The sequence below is a fragment of the Micromesistius poutassou genome, assembly GCF_964030765.1.
Source record: "Micromesistius poutassou genome assembly, chromosome: 6".
Taxonomy (NCBI): domain Eukaryota; kingdom Metazoa; phylum Chordata; class Actinopteri; order Gadiformes; family Gadidae; genus Micromesistius; species Micromesistius poutassou.
In genome coordinates, this window is record NC_140276.1 from 2229536 (window position 1) to 2257185 (window position 27650).

A 27650-nucleotide genomic window follows, 5' to 3' on the forward strand; every position below is an offset into this window, starting at 1 on the left:
CGCAGGAGGGTTGTCATTGATGTCTGCCACAGATAGCTGAACCACTTTAGAGGTAGATCGAGGCGGAGAGCCTCCATCAGTCGCTGTGATGGTGACGTTGTAGTCGGCTACTATTTCACGGTCCAGTTGGCCCACTGTCACGAGTGAAAAATAGTTTTTGATGGAGAGGATCAATTTAAACGGTACGTCCTGTGGAATGGAGCACTGGACCTGCCCGTTCCTCTCAGAGTCTAGATCTTGAACATTAACAATTCCCACCTCCGTGCCATCTGGAATATTCTCAGGTATGGGGTTAGTGAGAGACTTAAGAATTATAATTGGACTGTTGTCATTCAAATCAATAATATCTACAATAACTTTGGAGTATGACGTGAGCCCTAATCCATCTTTTGCTTTTATTCCTAATTCGAAAGAATTTACTTCTTCGAAATCAGGTGCGCCAATCAGTCTTATTTCGCCTGTTTTATGATTCATTGAAAATATTTTTTCGTCTTCCTCCAAAACATTCCCAAAATCATACGATAGTTCTCCGTTTATACCCTCATCTGCATCAGTGGCACTCACTGTGATTACTACGATATCTAAAGGAGAGTTTTCATGCAGATTGGTTCTATAAACGGCCTGACTAAACACTGGGGCGTTATCGTTAGCGTCCAACACTGTGACGTGTATAACTACTGTACCTGATCTCTGAGGAGTACCCCCATCCAAAGCAGTGAGAATAATGCTCACGTCTTTCTGTTTCTCTCTGTCAAGTCTTTCCTCAAGCACAAGTTCGACCTGGTTGTTATCAACAGCTAGAGAAAAATGCTCATTATTTTGTAGATTGTACCTCTGAACTGAGTTCTGACCAATATCTGCGTCTCGGGCCTCGTCGATAGAGAAACGCGTCCCTTTCTCTGCGGACTCCCGTATGTCTAATTCGATCGTCGCCGATTTAAATTGTGGTGCGTTGTCATTGACATCCATAATCTGTATCGTTACATGCTGAAGCTCTAAAGGATTTTCCAAAACGAGGTCCATCTTTAGGATGCAAGAAGCTTTCTTCCCACAAAGACTTTCTCGATCTATTCTCTGCGATGTGATTAAATTCGCAGTGGTCGGATCAATCTCAAAATATTTTTTGCGATTTCCATCCCAATCCACTCGGGCCTTTCGATAGGATATTCTGCTGATATCAAGGCCAAGATCCTTGGCTGTATTTCCGATCACATATCCGTATTTAATCTCCTCCGGAATAGAAAAACTCAAATCTCCATACACAATGCTCATCGTTTGAACCAAAAAAGCCAAGCGGTAAAGAATTCCATGCGTCACGAATCCTTTGTCCCCCATCCTCAAAACGTCGACACGTTTAGCACTTATATTCCTTGAATATGATTAAATGTCACGGTAATCTAACGCATGGTTTCCTCGTTGATAAACAAACAATGAACCTTATGCAGCTTACATATAAACGGAGTCCCATAAAAGACAGGATGCAAAGAGAAACGCCAAGGTGGTATGGTCCAAATGGGTGCATTCCACTCGTCCTATGCTGGTAAACAGCGACACGATGAGAATATGCGTTGTCTTTACACCTTGTTGAAACATGCATCAGGAATATTTGGACCATCTCGCAAAATGACACATTAATTATGAAATACAATTATAAAAACTGATACTTTAAACATTGATTGAAATTAAAATAAGAATTGAAATTGAAATCAAATACCAAATAGTCTTAAATAAAATGAAACATGGCATAGCTTAATGATCACCCAACCCTCATATATTTTCTTTTTGATTAAATTCAGCCGTTTCATGGTCAAAAAGCTATAAAATGTGGTTACACACCAATAAGCCTCATGGAGTGATTCTGTGTTTGTTTCAGCAACAACATGGCAACGCATTGAACACATTTCACAATGCAACTTTCTTCTCAACGATTTTATTGCATAACCTGTCAAACTACAATGATCACCTAAATGCCAGAAGATTGAGAAAAGATAAGCTGAGAAAGATGAACAGACAGTCACCATGCTTTCATTGTACTTTTACACATTTATGGTTGTGAGTACACGAGAACACGCTAACACAATTTTAGTATTTTATTAGTTTACATGTTTTAACTTGAAACTATTGGTGTGTGATCATAATGAAACAAATAAAAAATAAAAATAAAAACAATACAACTAACATTATCAATATAAAATAGCCCTAAAATATACTCAAATAACTCGAATATTAAAAACACGTATCATGAATATTATATGAATGGATTAATCTGCATTTACACTCAACATCTTTGTATCACAGCTGGGGTAACAAGATCCCATAGCGCCTACACTGTATATGAACGAGGCCGTCATGTGCAACGTTACAAGGCATTGACACACACAATGGACTTAACATATCCTTGCATGATACTCAGCACTTCAACCCGAGGGTTAAATTTGGTTTTAACTCAAACTCTCAAAAAACATCCGCGAAATCCTCCGGAGTCATGTCCAGGGTTGGGCCAGCCGGCAGCGTGTTGTCGGTGTAAGAACTCGCAAACTTAAAGTCACTGGTTTTCGAGCCCGTGGTCAGATAGGTGTCGTAGTTGTAGGTGCTGCGTAGCGTCCCGCTGGCGTCCACCTCCGAGTAGTTGGCGGGGAAGTAGGCGCTGGGTATGGCCACTGCTCCGTCAAACAGCGGCCTTGGTTTTCTTCTGAGGCAAAACCTCACGCCGAAGACAATGACGATGAAGGTGATAAAGAAGGTGGACACCGACACCAAAGCGATGATGAGATAAGAAGTCAGTTTAGAGCCGTTGTCATCGTAGGACTGCATGTTTTTCAGCTCGGGGACATCTCCCAAGTTGTCCGAAATCAGTAAGGACACGGCACAGGTGTTCGAGAGTGAGGGCTGTCCGTTGTCTTTCACTGTAATCACAATGTTCTGTTTCGTGTTATCGGAATCAGCAATGTCTCGCTGGGTCCTGATCTCCCCACTGTGCAGACCGATAGTAAAAAGTCCCGGATCAGTGGACTTAATGATCTGATAGGACAGCCAGGCGTTCTGTCCAGAGTCCCCATCAACTGCTATCACTTTGGAGACCAAGGCACCTGCGTGTGTTGATTTGGGTACCAGTTCACTCATGAAGGAGTTTCCCTCTGGGGCGGGGTAAAGTATCTGAGGAGCGTTGTCATTCACATCCGTTATGAAGACACTCACAGTCACGTTGCTGCTGAGCGGAGGAGAGCCGTTGTCTCGTGCCATTATGCGCACTTCAAAACTCCTGAATTGTTCGTAGTCGATTGACCTCACCGTGTGAATTCTCCCTGTGTCTCCGTTGAGGGATAGATAAGAAGACACCGGGTAACCATTCACCTCACTTGGTAAGAGGGAATACACGACCGTGCCGTTTTGTCTCCAGTCTGGGTCTCTGGCTGTGACCGAGCATAAGGTGGAACCGTGTTGGTTATTTTCCGCCACATACACGCTGTAGGACTTTTCCTCAAACAAAGGCGGGTTGTCATTGACGTCAGCGACGGACAGACGGATTGTTTTCGAAGAAGACAGCGGCGGAGACCCCTCGTCTGTGGCCGTGATCGTGATGTCATAGACGGCCGTCGTTTCCCGATCCAGTTCGCCGGTAGTCAGAATTGAATAGTAGTTTTTGATGGAAGGAACCAGCTTGAAAGGAGCGTGTGGCTGAATTGAAAGTTTCACCTGGCGATTAATATCAGAATCTCTATCCTGAACTGTAATGATGCCTACTTCCGTCCCAGGGAGGACGTTCTCTTGTATGGGGTTGATCAGGGATTTTAGAGCGACGACAGGGGGGTTGTCATTCACATCCGTTACGTCAATTATCAACGTGCAGTAAGAAGCAAGGCCAAAGCCATCTTTTGCACTGATTCGAATTTCATAGGAGGACTCTTGCTCATAGTCGATGGGTGAAATAACTCGCACTTCCCCCGTTTTTGAGTTAATGGAAAATACGTTACTGTTTTCTGAAAAATGATCTAGTTCGTACATGACCTCACCGTTAACTCCTTCGTCGGCATCAGAAGCACTCACCGTTAAGACAAGAGTTTCAAGAGGAGAATTCTCTGGCAGACAGGCTTTGTAGACGGCCTGACTGAACACCGGGGCGTTATCATTTGCATCCAGCACAGCGATGTGTATGCTTACAGTGGCTGATCTCTGAGGAGAACCACCGTCCACCGCCATCAGAAGCAGATGCATCTCTTGTTCGGCTTCACGGTCAAATTCCTTTTCCAGTACTAACTCGCAATGTTTTCGTCCGCCTGGTTGTGTTTCAATATTCAAACCAAAATGGTCATTGCTTTGTAAAGAGTAGCTCTTAACGGCATTCTCGCCTATGTCAGCATCGTGCGCTTCGTCTAATGAGAAGCGAGTTCCTTTGTTTGTAGATTCCTGTATTTCCATTTTGATGACGTCCTTTTTAAATAGCGGGTAGTTGTCATTAATATCTTGAACAAGAAGGCTAATGCGTTGTAGTTCCAATGGGTTTTCCAAAACAAGTTCCAATTGCAGAACGCATGAAGGTTTCTTTCCGCAAAGCGATTCTCTATCAATCCTGTCTGCAACGACCAAATCCCAATTGTTCACGTCAATGTCACAGTATTGCTTTCTGTTCTCCTCAGTGTCAAAATGTGCCTTTCGAGCAGCCAATCCGCCTCTGTCCAGTCCGAGGTCGTGAGCAATATTTCCAATAACAGATCCCTTTTTCATTTCCTCGGGAAAAGAATAGCTCAATTCACCCGTAGCAGAATGCAATGTCGGAAGGACTAGACTGCAGCGCAATAACATCGATATAAACGGGAAATATACGTTGTTCCGCATTTTTTTTTAACGAGTATAGGCAAATCACGAGGAAAAAAAAATTCAATGTTGCTTCGGCGTCGAGTTTAGTAAAATAGTCTCGACTAGAGTGGGTGGAGATACAAAGAGGGAGAAATAAGATACACTCCCAGTTCTAGCATAGTAAACAGCGACACTAGGCGGTGTCCTTTGGTATTACAAAACAGTATACTGCCCATGTGTTAATGGAGCGCTATGCATGGAAGCTAAACTCGTGACATCGGGTGTAATTTCTTACTATTGTTTGTTTACATTTAATGTTTATAAGTTAGCCTATTTTGTTACTAAAGCCTGGATGAAACGTCAGGATGGTTTATATCGTTAATGTTAGTATTGTTTAGCATCTACTTTTGGTTTTTGGTCTGTCTGTTTTATAATGGTGTCTTGTAAGCCCTTGTGGGCTGGGCATGCTAATGCATGACACAATAAATTAAAAAAAACTAAACTAAACTACTATTAACTTAAACAGTGTGGAGCATCCGGTAATCCATGTCTTATAATGCTACTCATAATTAATTATCACAATGTAGCAGGAGACAACGGACTGAATGCGGGCAACTCCAGCACCACGGAGAGCGCCCGTGGTTCATGTGTTTCGTTCTCCCACCTTAACCTCGAGGATCGGACATTCTATGTGCAACAGCACATTAAGGGCTAACATAATATCACAATTAAAAAATAACAACGCATAATCATATATTATGTTGAGATGACTCTAACATGAAGTGTTCTTTGTCATGTAATAATCACATTAACAACGGATAAAGGATCAGACTTTTAAAGCGCATGCATTTGGTCATTCAAATAATACTATAATGGATGCATCTTATTTATAAATAACGCACGCAAACATCTTTGTGTAATTGCGCGTGCATGTGTCGTCAGTTCTGTTCAATTCTGGAGGCAGCATATCTACACTGTAAACCCGAATAAGTAAGCAGAACTTAATAAAAGTGAGGCAATCAGTTGCCACAATTTTTTTTAGTTCATAAACTCAAACATTTGAGCGTAGAATCGCTTATATATTTGGAGTTTATGTTAAATGTAATTTTAAATTATAATTAAATTAAATTGACTGATTAAGCCAACTCAAAAATGTTCAGTTTCTGCTACTCAGAATATCTATTCATATTTCTCATTGCAATAACTCAAGAGAACTTAATCATTTCAAGCATGACAGGATTTTTATGTTTCATGAACTTAACATTTATTAGTTTTTTTCAATCAATCTTCTGATTACCCATAACTCAAAAACATAGACTTGTTACAACTCAAAATCATTTACCTCCAAGCTTAAAATATTTGTGGCAACTGATTGCCTTACAAATAATAAGTACTCTTGACTTCAAGTCAAACAAAAAAACACATCAAATTAAAAGTAAATATTTTTTATTATTCAGATGTTTAGTAGAAACTTTTCTTGCCCAGTCTTTTGCAAAAAAATATAAATAACAAATAACAAATTGTTAACAAATAACAATTAACAAGTCTACTTCTGGTCATTTTGTTTATACTTTAAGATGAACCATGTAATAGTAGAAAATAATAAAACTCATAAAAGCTAAAATTACATTAAGAAAATATCTTTGTCACAAATAGCTTATAAACTGTTAATACAACATTACCAGGGGGGCATCAGGTCATTTTTAAGAGTCTGCAGCTTGGGTGACAGTTTAGAGTCATCAAGACCTAGTAAGTAAGTAAGTAAGTAAGATTGTCTGTGTGAACTCAAAAGTGTTTGTCAGTCCCTTGGGATAGCTGAGATGTAGTGCAGGACGAACATTACCAGGAAGGCATCTGCAAGCCTGGGACTCTTTACTGGGACTTACCACACATGTTCTGAAAAAGCCAGAGACTTCCTCACGTAGATACAGAGGAAGGGCATGGAGAACAGTGGTACGCCTTGTGTGGATATCATGTCATTCCTAAGAAGATTAAAATAGTGTTGTGACACGTTTACAGTTCAGTTCAGTTTTATTCATATCCCGAGGGAAATTAGATTTGCAGCAAGCATTACAGACACAAGACAAAAAAACAGCATCCAAGACATTTGTTTACTAATCAAACCCAATGCCAAACAGTCCCAACTAATTATTAATTAATTAATTACCAATATCTGCACATAAATCCACTAATAACCTGCTGACTGGTGCAATTGTGGAATTCAAAGCTTATTTGAAGCATTAAACTCCCAACATTACACTAAGACTCTACCTGTGAAATGTATAATCACCTGCAAAAGCATCTGCAGTCTTTCCAGTTTTGGAAGCTTTCTGTCTAAATAAGGCCATCAAACAAGGAGTGTGGTGATCAAGCTCGGCATAGAAAGTGTTAGGTACGACGGAACGCAGAGATCCGTTGGAACTCTGCGTATACCTGCATTGAGGAAAGGACAGTAACAGCAATTATTTATTTTATGATGAATGAAATTAGGCAACATTACACACAATGTGACATACAGTAGCAAAGATAAAAACAGAAAAAAGAACCTATAAAATGAATTTATTTATTAAATTTATTTAGCAAAGATAAAAACAGATGAAAGAGTTGACCCATATTACCTCAGACTGCATATGAAGAGCAGGCCAGAGGTCCATTAGCTCTTTCACCAGTGGGCAGGACATCACAATAGTCTGTCGTCGCAAGGCAAACGTGTTCTGCATCATCTTACTAATAAGGGGTAGGTTTCTTTCCGTCTCCTTTACTTCCTCAACAATAGCCTGCCTCAAAAGGTCAAGACTTGAGGGATCCTCTCCTTGAGGAAAGTTAGGCAGAAAGTTGACCTCTGCACGCTTAGGCCTTTTGATGTTGGAGTGTGAAGGTTCTTTCTCAGGGTTTTTTCGGCTTCTTTTCCCAGCATTTACAGCGACCTCCTGACATCCAGCCCTTCTCATTTTGGTCCTGTAATTGTCCATTTTAAACTTGATGCTGTTCTTCCAGCCATTCCATCCATTGTCAGATCCTGCTTCTTTTAAACAAGGGTGTTTCCTCACAAGAGCTTCAGCCACCACTGCTATCTCTTTGTCACTGGGGTAAGCCTTAAAACCATATATGGTAGATGCCAGTTTGTCTAAAATATTGTGCTTTTGGTCCCTTGACAACTGAAGAGGTCTTTCATTTTTTTCAAATTCAGCATTCCCATCTCTAAGTGTCAAATGCAAATGTGGGAATTTGAACAGGACGTGGAGGCCATCTGCTCAGACATTCTGGGGATGACACATCTGAAAGGGTATCAGTTGATGCAAGAGAACTGGAATCCGGTGTAAGTGAAATATGAACACAGGCTTTTTGTGGTAACTCCTCGATGTCAACAAGGCAAGTGAGTTTTCCATCAAAGTCTGGATCTTCGTATTGCAAACTGAAGTCACAGTCCAATTCCAGTTGTTCTTTTAAAATCTCAATCAGTGCATCAACAGAGGCTGCGCGGGAGCCGAGTTTTACTTTTCTAACACGGTCTGCCTCGACGACACGAAGGATCATGTTTTGTGGGGCTTCAGCTGCCATCACTTTAATAAATGAAGAGATTTGGAGGTTAAAAACACATCAGACACAGACATTATAGTGCATTTATAAGGCTTTCTAAATGTTTATAATCATTAATGACAACCTCCAATGTGTTCAGCATTCATAATGCTTTATACCTCCATGCCAAAGTGACAGTGTTTGAAAGAAAAACCTGAGACCTGGGTTATTATATAATGGGTATATATATATATATATATTTTTTTTTTGGGTCAGCCCTAATGTTGATGCATATAATGATTGATTATACTGAGCACATTTTCCAATAAATGAACAATTCATGATTTATGAAGAATTACTTTCTTACAAGTGAGATAATTTTATCTCACTTGTATGAACCTCTTTGGAGTCAACGGCAGCGAGCCATCAATCTTGTATGCAGAGAGTGGGATTGTGTCATTGAAGTCAGATTGCAGGTGGATAGACAGGCTTCCCTGTGTGGCTGACAGCTCGTATGATCGAAGACGCTCTACATACCAGGAGTCATAATCACAACAGAGAAAAGAAACATTGTGATTCACAGGGTAGATCTGTGTTAGTCTGCAACATTTTGACAGTCCCCCACTGATTCCAACTGACACAAACATGCCACTGGTACTGAAACCAAAACAGAGTCAGTCAGGGAGTGGGCAAATTTTTGAAAAGTGGCTGTGCTGCAGCCTGCAGTGTTTAAATAAATATGTTCTAGTAATAAAAGAAGCTGAACACAACATACAGTGCCAAGTCATATTTGTTGCAGCAACCTGAAAACACACACAAAAAAAATATTTTACAGGACACCTGTCATGAAGTTTAAACCTCCATCAGAACTATCAAAAACTGCAGTCATATTCCTCATACTAAAAGTGTACAACAATATACACCAACATTGATTAAAACAAAATAGATGTGTAAGATGCCTGTTAGACTATTCAAAACATTTTATTACACAAATAAGTCAAAGTTAGGTAAAGTTGGGCTGGTAGTATCCATAAATTCTTATCATAGCAATAAAAATTAAAAAAAAAAAAATATATATATATATATATATATATAATTTTTAAATATAAAATTATAATTATGTAATATTAATATAAAAAAATTCACCATGGAAACAATGTGTACAGCCAAACATATTAAGAATATGCAGAATTTAAGTTATAGTAGGCTTGATGGTTTGGTTGATTTTTTGTTATTTATCTATTATTACTCCTGGTCAAACGGTGGCGGTAATGCAGCGACAAATCATGTCATGTTTCTCGCCAAAAACCTGACTAACTCAAAGAAGAAGTACTACGCTCTCTTTAAACTTTGTTATCACTGAAAAGGCACAAGGGAGCGTTTAGTGCCGTTGTGATGCTGAAATGGAACAAACCATCGATGAGCAAACAGGTGCCATACAGTTCACACATTTAGACACGTCTTCATTTAAATACGTTTGATGATTGATTTGCGACCGGGCCACACAGCTGGTGGTTACCAGACTTCCACGGTACGCACAGCTTCACGTGCACACACATTGTGAAATTGTATGATTGTAGAATTGTCATCAGATTTTATTTTATATGATCATTCTCAATGGGCAATAAGTCACAATTTGTCTCTCACGTTAGTTAACCCTTGTCCCTCATTTGTTATGTTTACAATATATAATTTTCTATCTCTTATGCGTATCGTTCGATATTGTCTGTTTAGATGGGGCAATGTTAGGATTAAGTAGCTGGAACGAGATGCAGTGCGTGATTCAATGTGTTTCTGTTTGCAGTTCATCGCCTTTAATGCCATTTATTTATCGTAGTATTGCTAACAGTGAACCTGTGTCTCTAGCTAGCCCTGTAGGCTTACTCCAATTACCTATCGATAATTGCCTCTGCTTAAACTCAAACCGTACTGTGTGTGTGTGTGTGTGTGTGTGTGTGTGTGTGTGTGTGTGTGTGTGTGTGTGTGTGTGTGTGTGTGTGTGTGTGTGTGTGTGTGTGTGTGTGTGTGTGTGTGTGTGAATAGTTTTTTTTAAATGTAAATTGCACTATCAAACTCTTGCCAGCAGAGAGCGCCTTGGCTTTACCACACTGGGCGACCATCAGTAGCGCAGAGTAGCCTAATAAAAAAAAATGCCCCCTGGTTATCATGTTTGTTCTTTCACCACATATGTATGGTGGAGATATGTATGGTGTATTTGTTTTGAAACGGGGGATTGTTTTTTCAAAAGGCAATAGATGGCTTCAGCAATCCTAAGATACGACCCCCACTGATTTATTGAATTTATATATTTTTCTTTCGTTTTACCGAGATATTAGATTTGATATTGTAGGCCTAAACTGTATATTATTTACCTGAATCTTTCCTTGTTATGAAGCCTTCATAATACGTTTGTTTACAAAGTAGGCAGACCCACATCTCCATAATGTGTTGTGAATCCCACACATTGTGAAATAAGATGACATGGAAATTGCAGAGTCTCCCTAATGCCATAAGGGTAGGCCTATGTTTTGTGCTTCAATAGCACCGTAATAGCTAGTCTAGTCCTCATTCATTCCAAGAATGATGAGTCGGATCCAAATGTCTCTTTTTTTTTACTCACTATGACGATAACATAATATGGCTGTACAGAACACCATGTTTCCTCTGCTGTGGATATTGTTTATTGTTGGCTCATCTTCGTAACTGGGCGGTGCTTTTAGTCTTTGTACAGAGGGCACTTGGGGGATCCAGTAGGATTCTGCTTCACCACAATTGCAATCTGACATTGTGGGTTTTGAAAGAATGGGGATAGCCTTACCTAATTTTTTTTTAATTAATAAACATAAAGTGCAAATTATGTTGTAATTATCGCAGAACATGCATTGCAATTGCATCCTGTATGCATAAGAAGCAATAATAAAAAGCAGAGCAAACTGTCATTATAAACGTGTATAAGGAGTAGTGTGGAGAACATGTACAGTGTATAGGTATACATACATTTAGTAGGTAGGCCTATATGTGTACCTAAAAATAGAATTGCTCCATGCAGCCCACACCATCAGCACTGGCACCATAATCAAATATACAAAAAATGAACATGAAATACAAATCACTTGAGACAACAGTTCTGTGACAGCATGTTATTTAACTGTCAATATGGAGCATATAATACCATCTAGTGAAGCGAATCCTACAGAGAGCCAGGTGGTTCCTATTTAAAAGGTGCTGTAAAGATTTCATTGTTGACTGTCTGTCCTCTACAGGTTTAAAGATGAAGGCCAAGGTGGACTTTTGCCATTGGCTGAATCCATCGACATGCTGCAATTCTGTCACCATTGTGCAGATGGAGGTTGAGCACGTATGCCCGGGAGCCTGCCGACAGAAGGGGGCGCTTCAGAGGTGTGTCTTAAACCCACTTTTTGACGGTAATTTTAGGAGAATTTATGCTGCAGGAGCTTTTCTGCCATGCTCAGTTTTTACTTTTTACAGTTTTAGCCTTTTCATCATGGCTCGGGTAATTGATTACCTGCTCTGCCCCAGGGGTCCATCTGCTTTCTTAGAAGCAACGGTTTGGGAATAGCATTTTCATAAAGAAAACATTTTAATGAATATATTTTTGATATATTATTGGTAAGCGAATAAGAAAAAGAAAATGAAATATTCAGCAGTGAATGTGGCGTAAAACACTGGCTTATTAGCTCACATGAAATCTTTATCAGAACTAGTTTTACCTGTAGGAAGATTAGTAGTGGTAACTGGAGCCGCCTCCTGCTCTGTGGCCCATGGGAAAGGCAGGGCCAGCCCAATCCTCTTCCCCTGCAGCAACATATGGCTTCTTCAGTTTCTATTTATGGAGCTGAAGCACAAATCCACATTGACCTTGACCTTTAACAGCCACAACAACATGAGGTATAGACAGGACATAGCCAAACAATTAATTCCCCCGAAATAATTAATTCATGCATTATATGTTTTATAGAATTGTCATTTTCTGTAGCTGTATAGTTTGAGCAGCTGAATTGTTTCACATGAAATACAGTCTTTGAGCGATTTAACATCGCAATTATAAATGTGTGTCTAATGAGTAACACTCAGTCATACTAAATACAAAAGCTGAGCAACTTTCAGGTTTGCTAAACGAGACAGGCACCCTGTCACCTTCCTTAACTACTTGGAAAGCCAAAATTGCGACTGAAAAAAATGCATTTGACTTGCGTTATGTTGTTGAGGCATTTTCTCACCAAAATAAGAGCGCACAATCACGGTAGGGGATCACATGTGATAACAAAACTAAAGCAGTGGAACCGTGTCACTTCCTTATTCGAGTCGTAAGAGCACATGTCCGTCTTGGCGTCGCATTGCCACCAGCATTAAACTAAATTATTTTCCTGCACATTAACGTTCATGAGCAGTGTACTGCAAGATCACTTGCTCCAAAAATGGATTTATAGAGATGTGAACCATCCACCTATGAGGTCAAAGCAGTAGGATCACCATGTTGGTGTATCTGAGTTGAGTAATAATATCATCAAGGTTACAGGGAACCGGAAGGCATCTAATTCCTTTCATGTTCCGTTTGAGACATCTCACATGCTCATAGAGCATCTGACCTTCAGTTGTCATGGGAATAACTTGTGTCTATCTCATATGTTGCTGCTGCCACATCCAGTCATCCCATACATATTCATTGCTTTTCATGGAAATTGTGTCAAAGTGTTTTGCTGAAAAACTAGAAAAGTGTGTTGCATAATGAAATACATATATAGTTGACATGTTGAATACTACAGGCAGGCATTCAAATACTAATGAAATAGACTAACATATATGTGTTAGTTCTTAATCGGCTAAAGACTTTTCAAGTGTTTGGCGGTGTAAATCATTGTGTGAACGTGTCTCTTAGTTAACAACATAAATATACAGACATTCTTTACGTCACCCACCCACTACAACCCAAACCACTGGCATGTCTCTCGATTACAGTCCTCGGCTGGCACAGTCTGCATCTAGAGACTTTAACTGTCTCTTCAATGGCTACACTTTCAGCTTTTATTGTTAACAGCAACATTTACGACTTTAGATGTTAAAGGTTTACTTTGTCGATGCCTTATAACTGTGTATTGATAATTGCCTATCCTCAAACTAAGTGTGTGTGTGCGTGTGTGTGTGTGTGTGTGGGTGTGTGTGTGTGTGTGTGAGAGACCCTGCAGTCTTTCTATATTTTCATTAACTGCCCTGAACCCCATGGCTCTCTTAAAAATAAGTCTTGGCACTTCTGTTGGCAAAAAGTTGGATTTATTACACATATTAATCTGTCCTTCCGTCAGTTCACAAAGTGGCCATGTATGCTTGCCTCAGCAGATTGGTAGTACTGAGTCACGTATCCGGCCCAGGTCCTTACTTCTCTCTACAGCCCCAGCTCTATGATGTCTCTGACTGTACAGCTTGGTGTGTTACTCCACCACATCTGGACAAAACTGCACATTGGCAGTGCTCTTGTTGCCTGAATTATTTTTTCTGCGTCTTTTATTTGTTTCATGCTAATCCAAGCCCTTTTTTTCCAAAGGTGCAAAACAAATACATTTATTATTCATTAAAGTATTGCTTGTCTGCTCTTTTGCTTGTAGGATATCTGTCAGTTCAGGCCGGTTAAGGCTTAATAAGAACTAAACATGCCTAGATTATTAATTACAAAGTGAGAAAAGTTATTTGTTGAAGTGAATACAGGAAAGAATTCACACCAACCCTTCTCCACTCACCACCTCTGTTTTAAGAGTGTAGGTCTGTTGCCATAGAAACCCATCCTCTACCAATTGTAACCATGGAAACCTTTCATCTGTCTCTTGGGAAGGGGGCATGTTGACAGGTAAAATAACTATGTGAACCCTTGAACTCTGCCTGGGAGCATGACGCAAACCAAAGGAGGGCAATGTTTTTTTTAATGTTCCTTTTCTCAGGAATATTTATATTAGTATTTTGAGTACTCAATATACGATTAACACATTTGTGACGTGACATTTTACAACAAAACCCATTTGATAAGCACATAATATTTGACCTTATCTCGATTTATTTATTTTGTCTTTGTTTGAAATCCCTATAATACATACAAAGTGATAAATAAATTGAACGCTTTGTGCGGTTTCAGATCACACCCACCCTTTACTTTTGTGGTATTAATTGAGGGATTGACATGTCAGTCATGTCATGTAATTTGAAACATGCTGTGAAAATGCTTTGTTTCATACATCCTATAAATAGTTCAGTACGTTCTCATAGTAGGTGATATTTAGTAATGTGGAAGTTTGAAGGGCTGACGGGTTGAAATACTAATGAGCAGTGACATTGGTTCGTAACTAGGCCAGCATGATGGATGCCTCCTTCATATTTGTTATTTTGTTCCGGAGAACAACCTTCCCACCGGGGCTAGAATCAATCTCCCCTGCCAGCGCCACTCCATTAAATTAAATAAATGTGGGGTTGGAAATCTTCTGTTCCCTGGGGACACTCTGGGCAATATGTGACCATGACTGTGGCACACAGACACAGTGCGATCAATAGGATACGCAGGTCTCTCGCCCACTCTCTTCTCTCCCTCTCTCTCGCTCTCTGTCTGAGTGGCCTGAGCTTTTCTGACTCCTTGTCAGTTCTGTGAGCGTGGGGGTGTGAGGGACATCGGGGTGAGACAATGTGGAGTGTTGGCATGTGAGACAGCACAGAGCCTGGAGCTTGAGATGGGCCTGACTGGTCTGCTCTCACTGCTGTGCGGAGATGCACTCCTGCTTTCCTCTTCAAAGCCAGCGCCCCAGCCCTGCCATTTCTGCCCTGTGCATTCCTCTCACTTTCCCCCCTCAACTACAGCCCTGAAGATTCAAGTTAACATTTTCTCTCATTACAGTCTCATCGAGATAACGATATTCAGCACGTAGTAAAATATATTATAGATAAATGTGGGATTTATTGCCTGAAACAAACCCAAGCCCAAATGAGATTCTAAACCCATATCCGATCTATTAGCAATTGTCTTTATCTTATATGAATTTAGATTGGTTGATGACACTTGCACAATATCCATGCACTTCCCATAATGATGTGTTCAAATGCAAACAATTCCAATGCTCATTTTTAGAAAGAAAACTTTATTAGTGATTTTAGAAACAGAACACATTATCACGGTATCCATTTAGACCAAATAAAAAGAAAAGCCAAAAATAAAATGGACTTACTACTTCACCATCACAGTTGATGAGTGGGTGAAAAAAGGTTTTACAACAGATCTGTGCTGATCCGTTTGGGTCCAGCACATTACCACCATTTTGTCACCACCATACATTAGGAAAGAATGACAGCCCAAATGCTTACTAAATACAAGCATACACTACATATATGTATATTTTTTGTACATCATTTTATGTTTTTGTCTTTTTTTTTTCATTTTGTCCTTTTTAAAGTAGGCTGTAAGGGGAGGAGATCATACATAGTTCAGTTACAATATAACAGTGTTAGTAAGATCGTCATGTCAAAGCCGGACACAAAAGAGTGATCGTTTTTTTTTCTTTTTTTTCTCTTCTCATTTGCAAAAAAAACGTAACTCATATTTGGGGAAAAAAAAAAGAATAAAGGGCTCAGGAGAAAATATTTCACACTACAGCATTTACAAATATCTAACAAGGTTTAGTTAACAAACAACGCCACGGTCCGTGGGGTGTGTGGGAGAGTACTAGGTAGGAGATGTTTGGCAGAGGCAGAAGTTATACATACACAGGTCTCCTGTGTGAGTCATGAAGTCAGATCATCATACAAAAAGAATCATAAAATCATAGCCATCTATTTATTTATATATATATTTCTCTATATAGTTTTGTGTTTTTTTACTTTGAGAGCAGTACATGCAGCAGCCACTTAGTGGAGTGACGTCATACTGAGCCATAAAACATTGTGGGGTGGGGTGGGGTGGGGGGGGGGTGGCTTGCAGAACATACAGGCAGGGGGATGGTGGGATGCTGGGGTACAGGAAGTGACCGCAGAATGGGGTAACGCCGATTTCTCCTATCGGCCCCCCCCTTTTTGAAAGTCTCCTGAGAGGGGTTGACAGGATAAGCTTTAGGGTGGAGACCCCCGGATGCTTGCGTATATTTGACATGTGTTTTGCATTGAGTGATCTAGACATTCTATTAACAGAGTACGCTACAATTACGGCGTGTATATATGTATAAAAGCCTACACATCACGACTAATTTAAATTTTGTTTTAAGCAACAATCCAAAAGGAATCAATCAGGCACCAAAATAAAGGTCTACATTGTGGTACATGAGAGGAGGAGGGCCAGCCCATAGCACCCTCCCCACCACCTACATCAGGATCTCCACCCTGGTCTTAAGGAGGCCCTGTCCCACCTGGTCCCCTCTCGTCTGTGACTACACGCACAGGGAAGGAGCGCTGGAACTCAGCATTGAAGCGGCTTAAAGCGCTGACCCCTTTGCATTTGAGAGGGACGTCTGACAAAAACAAAACAATGAATGGCCTCCAAAACCGACCCCGGGGCCCTGTCCACATTACTCCATGCTGTGTTCCCAGCACACCACAATGTTCTCAGAAGGCCCTTCTCGAGACCCCCAGCAGGGGCAGGGGGTTGGAGCGTGGTAGGGGTGGGTGGGGCTAGGGTTGAGTTAGGTTGACAGGGAATTGAAACCAGCGCCCCACTGTCAATATGCACTCATCACCCAGGCAACGGCAGGAGGGGGGGACAAGCGTTGTATTTAAAGCTATAGAAAAGAGAGGAAGTAGTAAATCGTGGCAGTTCTCTGAAAACGAGTAAGCAGAGATCAAGTTCACACGTTTCACCATCACATAAAGTAGGCCGTTGGTGGGAGGATGGGGGTGGAGGTGGGGCAGGATGCAGGAGGGAGGATGGGGAGAGGTCTGGTTGGGGGGATCTTGCAGTAGCTAGAAGGGGAGGGTGGGGGATAAGGATCACTGGTGATGTCAAGGTAGCCAGGCGAGGGCGGGTCGCTGCCAAACATTCAGAGCATCAGGGTGTAGCAGAGTGGCTGTGAGGGAGGCGGAGGAGGGAAGGCATATCAAAAGCGTTTCACCAGGTCTTCCACAGAGTGCTCTTCACACACGGCCAGCTCGGCAGGGGCTCCGCTCCCCCAAGGCTCTGCAGGAGGTCCACCTGCGTCTCCCCAGCCTAACGATGCGTGAAGCGGGTTCAGGCTAAGGTGTGCTCCTCTCCGTGTCCTTTCAGAGCCGTCGGACGGACGGACTGAGGAGCAGTGCCCTCTGGGGGGTTGGCACTGCTTCCATCCTGAGAGAGCACACGAGCACACTGCCATGGAGACTGTGCAGGGCAAGAAACTTGCAGTGTCTTATTTTGAAGCGTATCTCGTGAGTGGTGTTAGTCGGAATTGGGTTTTGTCTCCTTTTTTACATCTCTTTTCATAGGTCTCCAGAGAGTTCACGCTGAGTTGGACATAATATCAGGTGTCTGGTGTGTCTAGATATAAATGTGTGTGTGTGTGTTTGTATGTCGTACTGTGCACTCGTGTGTGTGTGTGTGTGTGTGTGTGTTTGTGTGTGTGTGTGTGTCTTCCTAGCCATCCCAGAGTACACTATTGTGGTACACTTCAGAACGTGGCAGCAGTGTCGATACAAGCCTCTGCCTAAGTGACTCTCTCTCCCGTGCTATTTACAAGTAGTGTGTGTGTCCAGCGTCGAAATCACATTGCATCATTCAAAAATGCGTGTCATCTGCCTGCCTTTGTTGTTTTTCTTTTGCTCCTGACGTATTTTTTTTCGTTTCTGTAGATTTTCATGGCTGGCACGAAGCATGTTGTGGTCGTTGCTGTAGATACAAGGAATACGCTTTTATCTCAAAGAGCAGTGTTTGTACATCATGGTTGGGGGCGGAGGGCGGAGGTAATACAGAGGTGCCAACATGCCCACTGAGTGAAAAGGCAAAACTCCCAGCAGTGGAGGGCATAACAAGTCGATTACATCAAGGTGGACGGCCGGTAGCCCTGGTTAAATCTGTTGAATTTCAAGCCATGCACGATTATTCATTTTCCTCGAGACAGGAGCGGTGCTAACGTAAATCTCGGTCAGGGATTGGATTGCCAGCAGTAGCTAATAGAGGCCGAGATCTTAAGTATTAAGGGATGTGTCTATGTGATACAGTAGAACCGGGGGAAACCTGTAGAACTGTAGTGATTCGTTTTTTTTTCTTATCTTTCTTTCCCCCCTGCCGGTGGATCATGAGTTGGTACCTCTGTTTTAACAACAGCCCTTTCCCCAGGTGACGTGTCCCCCCGCCTCCTCCTCTAGTCATCGCCGTCGTCCTTGCCCTTGTCCTTCTTGTCCTTCTTCTCCTTCTTCTTCTTCTTCTTCTTCTTGGCCTCCTCCTTCTTGCCGAAGGTGATGAAGTCACTCTTGTCGTCCTCTCCGCCCTGGTTCTGCCTGATGGAGATGATGGCCGGGGAGCCGGGGATGATGAAGGCCTCGGGGGGCACCTCGCCGGGTTTCAGGTGCTGCGGGGGCCCGCCGGGGACCCCCGGAGGACCGTAGCGGAAGTGCCAGCTGTTGCTGTCCACCCCTGCTCCCATCGGGGGGGACACCTCTCCCCCATCACCGTCTGGTGGAAAAAGCAAAGCAGAGATCCGTTAAAACATGAGCCCTTAGTTATTCATTCAACAGCTCATCTGTGCGTTGGGTTATTCAACTGCAATGCATAATTAAAAGGTACGATCTATATAAGGTACGATCTCCGGTCTATCTATATCTATATCTATATCTATAATAATATAGATATTCTGATGACGCTGTAGGGACTGGCGTGATAGTCGGTGGGACATATGCCAGTGTCGTTTCCAAGCCCCTGACAACAAATATCATATGACCTATTTAATAGTCCTGCCAGTGCCTTTGATCAAGGCACCAGCAGTAGACCTGGAGTTGGCTGGCCACTGCTCCTGCTAGTGACGGGTCAAATGTAGAGATCTAATTTTGAAGCATAACCCTTCTATGTACATAGTAATTAAGTACCAGCAAGTCAACCCGCCCAATCACATAAACAAGTAGATGAATATGGCTGTAGAAAGTAAGTAAAAAGGGTCCTAAATGCTAGCTAAAACACCATGTCCGGAGGGAATCAAACCAGTCACCATAATGTGAGTAGCATATTAATGTCATTGTTCACGATGTTGGCACTTTAATGGCAACGATATTCCTAGGTTTGGATATAAAAAAAATGTGGACCTCCATCACAGTCAGACTGATTGCTGAATGCAGATCAGGTCAACGAAATGGTGCAGTGCGTTATTGTGTGTGTGTCTTTGTCATTGCTCAAGGACACACATTGTGTTTATTTTTATGTCTCACTGTGTGTACCCTCCTGCCATCACGCAGGTGGATTGCCTGGAGTTGTCCACAGCGCAGGTGTGATGCTGCCTGCTCCACACTCTACTCTAATCTATTAGCTCTCCATCTTACGAATCCATTACAGAGCGATGTCTGGCCCCACTCCGCCACCGGCCTCTCAATCTCCTCAGGACCAGAGACCCCACACCCTCTATATGTCTCTCCAGACCAATCCATCATGTCAGGGGGAGGTGGGGAGTGGCAGTCACAAATCATGCTGTATTAAATGGATTGTAGAGTTATTTAGGGGCAGCTGTATTATCAAGGAGAGAGAGAGAGAGACTCTTTCTCTCCTTCTAAACAAATACATAGACTTGGTTACTTCAACAACAAAGTTCCACATACAACCAGCCCAACCCACCCAATCACGTTGCTGGCTTCCTCCCAGCACTGACCTACTTGGTGCATGTCCCTGAGATGCTCACGATTTATTTCTTTGCCTCTTTTATCCTGAGTTATGTCCGAAGGGGAGATGAATTGAACGGATGTCCACCCAACCAGAAGGAGCAGTGTCTGGAAGACGGAGCGGTGCCCATGTGATACCCGGGGCCCAGAAGACTCCGTCTCACTCCGTGTTCCCCTGGTCTGACCCATTCCACTTCCTCTGCCCTCGCCACTATATATACACATACACGCTTTTCGGTCTGAAATTAAAGATAGCGCTGACCGCTATTACACCTATAACCACGTTAGCTGCCAAATACAGTACGTCTTTATTAGGAAACATCAGATGAAGTCATCTGAGCAGGTCGTCAAATCATACGGGGAAATTGAGATACTCACACTGTCACTCCTCTTCTTTGTCTTTGTTGGATTTGTTCCCTTTGCTTGGACGCAACTTTAAATTTTGATCTATTCATTTATAATATTTTTTTAAATAAGCCTTAAATCTCAAACCTATATGATGTCTGCTAATAGTTAATAATAATGATGATAATAATAATAGTGGGTGTCTGCAGGGTAGCGGATGAGGCATCATTCTGAGGTAGCGGGAGCTCCAGTGGTGCATGGTGGCATTTTAGACGTAACCTCTCCATCACCCTGGGCAGTATCGAGTGTGAGTGTGAGTGTGAAGAGCTGAATCAAGAATGGACTTATTTCATGTTTTGATTCTTGTTCAGCCTTTTTAAAAAGTCTTATTAGAAAAGGACACAAAATAACCATGGTTGCCAAGTTACACAGCGTATGCAATGGAAAAATACAAGATTCCATCTGCAAAAAAGAGTCTTTGGCATTCACGGCAGGAGAAACAGATTGGGTTTGACAAGAGACGATAGAGCGGAGGAGATAAGGATGTGGCAGCGCAGGAAGTGGGGCCACACTAACTTCCTGCTTCCTCCAACATGGGGATAGCCAAGAGTCAAACACTTCACTCAGATGATATTCTAATCAGGGTTATTACGCTCGAGAGGACGAGGAAGAAAACGCTGTCAGACTCTGCACAGTACCGTGGCTGCAATGTGACTCTACTCTCCAGCGGTCTTATTTGGCCTCTCTGTAATTTACTGTCTGCAGCATCTTGGGTGGGGGAGGGGGGGGTGTTGGGTGTTGGGTGGGGCACCCTTAGCAGTTCCTGTGAGTCATGTCCTGAGTCATGTCTGGAGAGAGGTCAGCGAGGTTGCTCCCTAATGCAGCCGGGTCAAATGTATTAGAGCTGTGGGTCGGGCGAGGGAAAATGCTGAATGGGACATACTGTGAAATACTGTTCCACTGTCAAAACGCGGTCTAACAGAACCGCGTTCACACTCTGAAACTCTGTCCTATCCCTTTGAAATCTCCTTTTTATGAACCTTGGTATTTGTGCCCAAAAGTCGAGAGCCTTTTGCTAGGCTGTTGCCTGTGAATGAGACTGCATCTTGCTGTTCATCTTCGTATTATTTATATTGTGTTCCACATTTGCCCTTTATCACCGTTTATATCTCGCCATTTCCTTCCCTTCAGGACTGAAACAATAAAGGCCAATGCCTATAGCTCGATGCTGAGACCCACGCAGTCACCGCTTCCGTCTGATTTGTCGATGGCTGTTGCAGAGCAAAGTCGTTCTCCTCTCCTTCTTCTTCTCACACAATGTCTCTGCTCATCGTCCTCCGCTGCTCTGCCTCCACGTCTCCACTCCCGCTGACCTTTCCATCTAATGTGGTGTGAGACGCAAAACGCCCGTCCTCATTGAGCCGAACAACGGTTATGGTAACGGTCAATTGATTAGCAATCAGCGATCACTTATTGCCACATGGTCAACTTGTCTTTGATGGTGATCCTAGTTTCCATTGGTCATCACTTAAACGTTTCCTCTGTGTGAGCATCTTACGCGGCTGACACTCGCCCACATCCTGTGCATCTCACGTTATCCCTGATCTTGCATTTTGTATTAATGAACGTCACAATCATCCATCAACTTCCACTTGGGGAGTTTTCATTGGTGTATACCTACGGTAGCCCTATTCCATCCCTCACTGCCCCTCGCTTGGAGTTCTAAATCTTTGTTCATCGTGTGTGTGTGTGTGTGTGTGTGTGTGTGTGTGTGTGTGTGTGTGTGTGTGTGTGTGTGTGTGTGTGTGTGTGTGTGTGTGTGTGTGTGTGTGTGTGTGGTGTGGCGCTGGGTTCTCCACTGATCTGTACTATTCAAGGTTTCTATCCACAGCCACTTTAATGCTAGCAGCTCCACTTTCCCATGTCTAGTTCTGCATTCATCCCCTCGTCTGGCCCTGCCATCGGCTGGTCGAGGAGAAGCGCAGTGAAGCGCACTGCAGCGTTACATAACAAGACCGGGGAGAAGGAGGTGGAGGAGGAGGAGGAGGAGGAAGGGTGGTTAGGAGGTACGCACGGTTGTGCATGCGAAACATGATCCCTACCACTAAAAGACAAAGGGGAAAGAGAGGGGGGATTGTCAGTAGAAGATCTGTTTTTTTTCTGTGTTTTTTCTTCTATATTCAGCGTATTCAGTGACAGATTATCGGAAATACTCAGCTGGAGCCACACCCCTTTATCCAAAAATACGGGAATTCTGCTTGTGTGTATGTGTGTGTGTTTATGCTTTATCCCTCTTTGTTCTCCCTTTGTTTGTTCATAAGGACGTTGGTTTTCATGTTTCTATATATTTCCTCACTGTTGGTGCTAAGTGTGTGTGTGTGTGTGTGATCAATAGCAGACTAGGCACCAGATGATTCTGATCCCATAAGAGTCAGCTGACAGTATGAAAGTATCGATATCTATATTAACGTGGCTGAGTGTTAAGGTGTTAATGATTGAATGTGTCTATGTGCTAAGAGACACCTAGCATCACTTAATCAGTAGGCTGGTTTTTAATGGAAAGCATCTAGTCATTAGTCGATGAGAGGATGCATTCTGCCAAGGCACAGGAGAGGGCGAGAGTCAAGAAGGAAGAGAAGAATGGTATCTGAACTTACAAATCTGGACAAGTTAATTTATGAGAAATATACATCTGAGAATTATGAAAATTATAGTAATGGGTTAATTAAGCCAATTGTCAAATGTTACTTTAAGGCTTTTCCTTATTGACCCCTTCACAAAAATCTTACAACACTCACACCCTCAGGCGTACATTTCAGACGTTAACTTCATCAACATCGCTGCATTTGTGTCTTAGGACTGCATTGCTGACCTGATGGATCAATTGAAAGAATGGAATGTAATGTTTTAGTAGCTGTTCCTGCTAAACCGCCAGGGAAGAGATAAATCAGGTGAGATTTGGTTTATTATGTTTCAACATCAGTGTCCTTTCTTTTCCTCTGTCGTCTTATCGATGGGCCCCCAGTGCCTGTAAAGAGGTACTCCTGTACCCTACAGATGCTCGATGTATCTGGGGACTCAACATCTCCTGGATACGACATCTGAAGGGTGAAATGTTTGTACTATATTTGGGCCTTTCAAATACTAATAACTAATAATAGTCAATGTTCTGGTCAGGTGGAGTCAGGAAAACCCTGTTAAACGGCTGTATCTGCATTCTTCCATCTCCGTAACATAGCCCGCATTCACTTCCCTTCCTTTCTACCTCTGATGCACAATCCCTAGTTCACTCCTTCATTTCCTCACGCTTAGATTACTGCAACTCCCTTTTCATTGGCCTCCCTTCTAAATCACTTCAAGGATTGCAATATATTCAAAACTCAGCAGCCAGGCTACTCACTCACACCAAGCGATCTGCTCACATCACCCCTATTCTTTCTCAGCTTCACTGGTTACCGGTCCTGTCCCGAATCAAATTCAAAATTCTACTTCTCACCTTCAAAGCCCTCCATGACCTTGCTCCTCCTTACCTCTGTGACCTTCTGACCCCTTATACTCCTTCCCGCTCCCTCAGATCAGGAAACCGCAATCTCCTCTCTGTCACACCAGACTTTCTACCCTGGGTGGCAGGTCTTTCAGCGCCATGGCCCCCAAACTCTGGAACTCCCTTCCTCAATCCCTCCGTGACTGTCCCTCCTTCCCTCTCTTTAAAGCTCATCTCAAGACCTTTGTTTCAAGAACACTTTCCTCTTCCACCACTACTTAGACTCTCTATCTATCTATCTATCTATCTATCTATCTATCTATCTATCTATCTCTGCAGATAGGCCATTGATGAAAGTACGTCCATCCCTGCAGTAAAGCACAGCCGAGGCGTATTTGGGTCATTGTCCTTCCCTCTCTCCTTCTAACACAGATTCGCTAGCTCTCGCCCCGTCCCATCTCTGACGTGCTGTACACCTTCACCCCTTTGAGTGTTGCATGTTGAAAAGTCTTATCACATCGGTGCTTACTGTTTCCAAACGTACACGTGAACACTGTGTTCCATACTCCCCCTCTAGCTACATCAAGTTTCTTCACTTCCCTCTTCAGTATACACTGTTTTGTTTTGTTTCAATTTTGCATTCATTTCCAAACCTCTTCTAATGATTTCCCTAGTGGCCCCTATCTTTCAGCACTGGGCCATATGCTTGTGCCCCCCTCTCCCAGCCCCTCATGCCTGTCCAAGCATCCCATTTTCCATCCATGCTCTCTCTCTCTCTCTCTCTCTCTCTCTCTCTCTCTCTCTCTCTCTCTCTCTCTCTCTCTCTCTCTCTCTCTCTCTCTCTCTCTCTCTCTCTCTCTCTCTCTCTCTCTCTCTCTCTCGCCAATCTGTATGGCCATGAATGGTTGCCGTGGAAACTACATCCTCCAGTGAAGCAGTAGGACATGGGAGTCAGGGTGACAATGCTGTTGCTGATGGAGAATAATGCAGCTCTCTCGCTCTCTCACACTCTCTCACTCTCGTGTTTGCCTCAGCCATTCTGCCCTAGCAACAGCACCATTACCCTTCCTCCACAACTCTCTCTCTCTTCCAACATCTGCCTCGCCTATCATCGCTGGCATTCATCACGCTTCTGGACCGATCACCGATCATGTTATCCCTGGTCAGTTTCTCTCTTGTCCTCCCTTTGTTTCTCTTCCCTCCCTTTACCTTCTCACCAGTGTGCATTACACACCAGCCTGTCTGCGTGTCTAGAATACTTCTCTTCAACACCAGCGTTCTCCCTCTTAATCACTCCATCTTATATATATAAATATATGAGAGAGAGGGGGAGAGAGAGACCCTGATTCTGTTAATGTAAGTCTGTTAATCTGGGCGTGCACTGCGCTCCATCTGCCACGGCCGCAGCAGCACACGCACACACAATAAATACACACACACACGAAAAATCTCAGCAACCCAAAACAGCACCATGCCTCCGTGCACGTACACAGAGAGCGGTGCCGCAGCATTTTGAACCAGAGGAAAAGGAACCGGGGCGTTGCCTGCTGACGCTTGTTTGTAGCAGGCTCGCATCCAGGTACAGAACAGGAATCTGAACCTGCTCCATCGCATGTTCCATCGCATGTTCCATCGAATGTTCCATCGCATGTTCCATCGCATGTTCCATCATCCTCCATCTGTTCCATCGTGTTACTTACTATACACTGAATCTATAACAATGAACACAGATACATTGAAGTCCTCAACCGTTTTAGACGTTGAGACGTTGACGTTGTGATGGGGAAGCAATCTTAAGCAAGTTTATGTCTACGATTTGCATTGCTAAATCAGCTTGAGCAGAACAGCTAGCCTAATGCGCACCAAGATTCCCAGCACCTCCACCACACTCTTCCTCTATAAATCTCTCTCTCTCTATATCACTACCCGTCCCCCTCTCTCTAACCCTGTATGTTCAAGCACCTGCAGCCTGGCAGTTCTCAGCCTATAGGCAGGAAATCGATGGCTGAGTGGGTGCGTGCGTGCGTGCGTGCGTGTGTGTGTGTGTTGGCATTACGTTGGATCTGAAAAGACCATTAGGGAGTGTGTGGGCAGTTTGTCAGGCTGTCGGGCCCCATGCCTCCTGCACACAAGTGCACATCAACCGGGTCACATGGGCAGCTGTAATTGCCACAAAATGGCCATTTTCTTTTTCATGAACTGCAATTGCAGAGTCATCCTCGCCCACATTGTCCGCCCCTCTGTCCTGCCCTTTTCGTCTCCCAGCACAGGCTAGCTTCCCTAGTGTCTCCCAACACAGGCTAGCTTCCCTAGTGTCTCCCAACACAGGCTAGCTTCCCTAGCGTCCCCCAACACAGGCTAGCTTCCCTAGCGTCTCCCAACACAGGCTAGCTTCCCTAGCGTCTCCCAACACAGGCTAGCTTCCCTAGCGTCCCCCAACACAGGCTAGCTTCCCTAGCGTCTCCCAACACAGGCTAGCTTCCCTAGCGTCTCCCAACACAGGCTAGCTTCCCTAGTGTCCCCCAACACAGGCTAGCTCCCCTAGTGTCTCCCAACACAGGCTAGCTTCCCTAGCGTCCCCCAACACAGGCTAGCTTCCCTAGTGTCTCCCAACACAGGCTAGCTTCCCTAGCGTCCCCCAACACAGGCTAGCTTCCCTAGCATCTCCCAACACAGGCTAGCTTCCCTAGCGTCTCCCAACACAGGCTAGCTTCCCTAGCGTCTCCCAACAAAGGTTGTCTGTTCACTTGCCGTGCTTTGCATGCATCGTTTGGCCCCTTCATGTTATGGCCTGGTCTGGAGACAGTTTACCATTCCGCTGCTCAGAGCCAAGACGCACATCTAGTAGACGCGGCCCGGGTTATTTATGGTCAGCAGGAGGACACAGTCAAGCTGTTCAGTGTGGGGAGGAGTCGTAGTTTGCTGACTCATATGATGATAGAGGGATCGTCTGATTTATTCCCTTTTGACCTTTTTATGCTCATAATCTCTCGAGATAATCCAAATAAACTGTATCCACTATGTCCGTCCTCCTCTATAACTCTCTTTGCCTTGTCCGCCTTCCTGTTGCAGAGCGCCCAGATAGCCATCTCCGCCTACGCAACAGCTGCCATTTCCTCTCCTCACAGCACACCACGCGGTAGTGACAAATGTGGACCGTGGCTTCATATTTGCTATCTTTGTATTCCATGGCGATATTACATCCCTCTTCTCTGACACAGCTTTTAGAAGATGTCAAAATGATTACAGGTGAACTCTGAAACGGCCCCTGATATATAGCGGTCTCTAGCTGAGGCATGGTATGTGGTGTGTCTATTGAAAATGAACAATTCTTCTTTAGTTTATCGGTTCATTGCAACTGCCCACACATGGCACTGATTGTGTGTTGGTTAATTTCAGGTAGGGTTTAGTGTGTGTGTGTGTGTGTGTTGGGTCCAAATCAGATCGGTCAGTGCACTTACCGGCAGCACTGGACACTGTGGGCCAGTTCTGGACCAGGACCCCCTGGGCTCCCTGCATCACCGCAGACTCCTCCATGTGCACCGAGCTGGAAGCACAGAGCCACACAAACATGACTGGTTACACACCACAACACTCCTATTAGACTATACGAACAACACCACAAACCTCATCATTTTCAAAGCCTTTTACTGTCCCATCAAAAGCTCAATGCTCCCACCACGGTCTA

The 27650-nt window shown here is 43.3% G+C and overlaps 2 protein-coding genes and 1 pseudogene across 3 annotated transcripts in view; all 3 read right to left on the bottom strand.

The window, feature by feature from the left end:
- Window positions 1-2454: 2454 nt before the first annotated feature.
- On the bottom strand, window positions 2455-4215 carry LOC311344735 (protocadherin beta-15-like; the record flags this gene model as incomplete). The annotated part of the gene is made up of 1 exon (XM_084469087.1): window positions 2455-4215. The coding sequence occupies one exon, from the start codon at window positions 4213-4215 to the stop codon at window positions 2455-2457; it is 1761 nt and encodes a 586-aa protein (XP_084325213.1).
- A 2260-nt stretch (window positions 4216-6475) lies between these two features.
- On the bottom strand, window positions 6476-10436 carry LOC311344736 (annotated as a pseudogene). Its single transcript has 5 exons — window positions 10391-10436; window positions 8706-8845; window positions 7416-7892; window positions 7069-7230; window positions 6476-6779 (listed from the first exon to the last, which is right to left on the bottom strand). The product of its transcript is annotated as an uncharacterized misc_RNA (transcript).
- Window positions 10437-15490: 5054 nt separating this feature from the next.
- Window positions 15491-27650, bottom strand: part of LOC311345202 (protocadherin alpha-C2-like) — a 20425-nt gene continuing 8265 nt past the window's right edge. The window contains exons 3-4 of the mRNA XM_084469585.1: window positions 27424-27509; window positions 15491-18943 (exon numbers count right to left, since the gene is read on the bottom strand). Of these exons, the coding sequence (XP_084325711.1) occupies window positions 18633-18943; window positions 27424-27509 (397 nt within the window). The 3' untranslated portion in view covers window positions 15491-18632. The remainder of the gene's footprint in view (window positions 18944-27423; window positions 27510-27650) is intronic.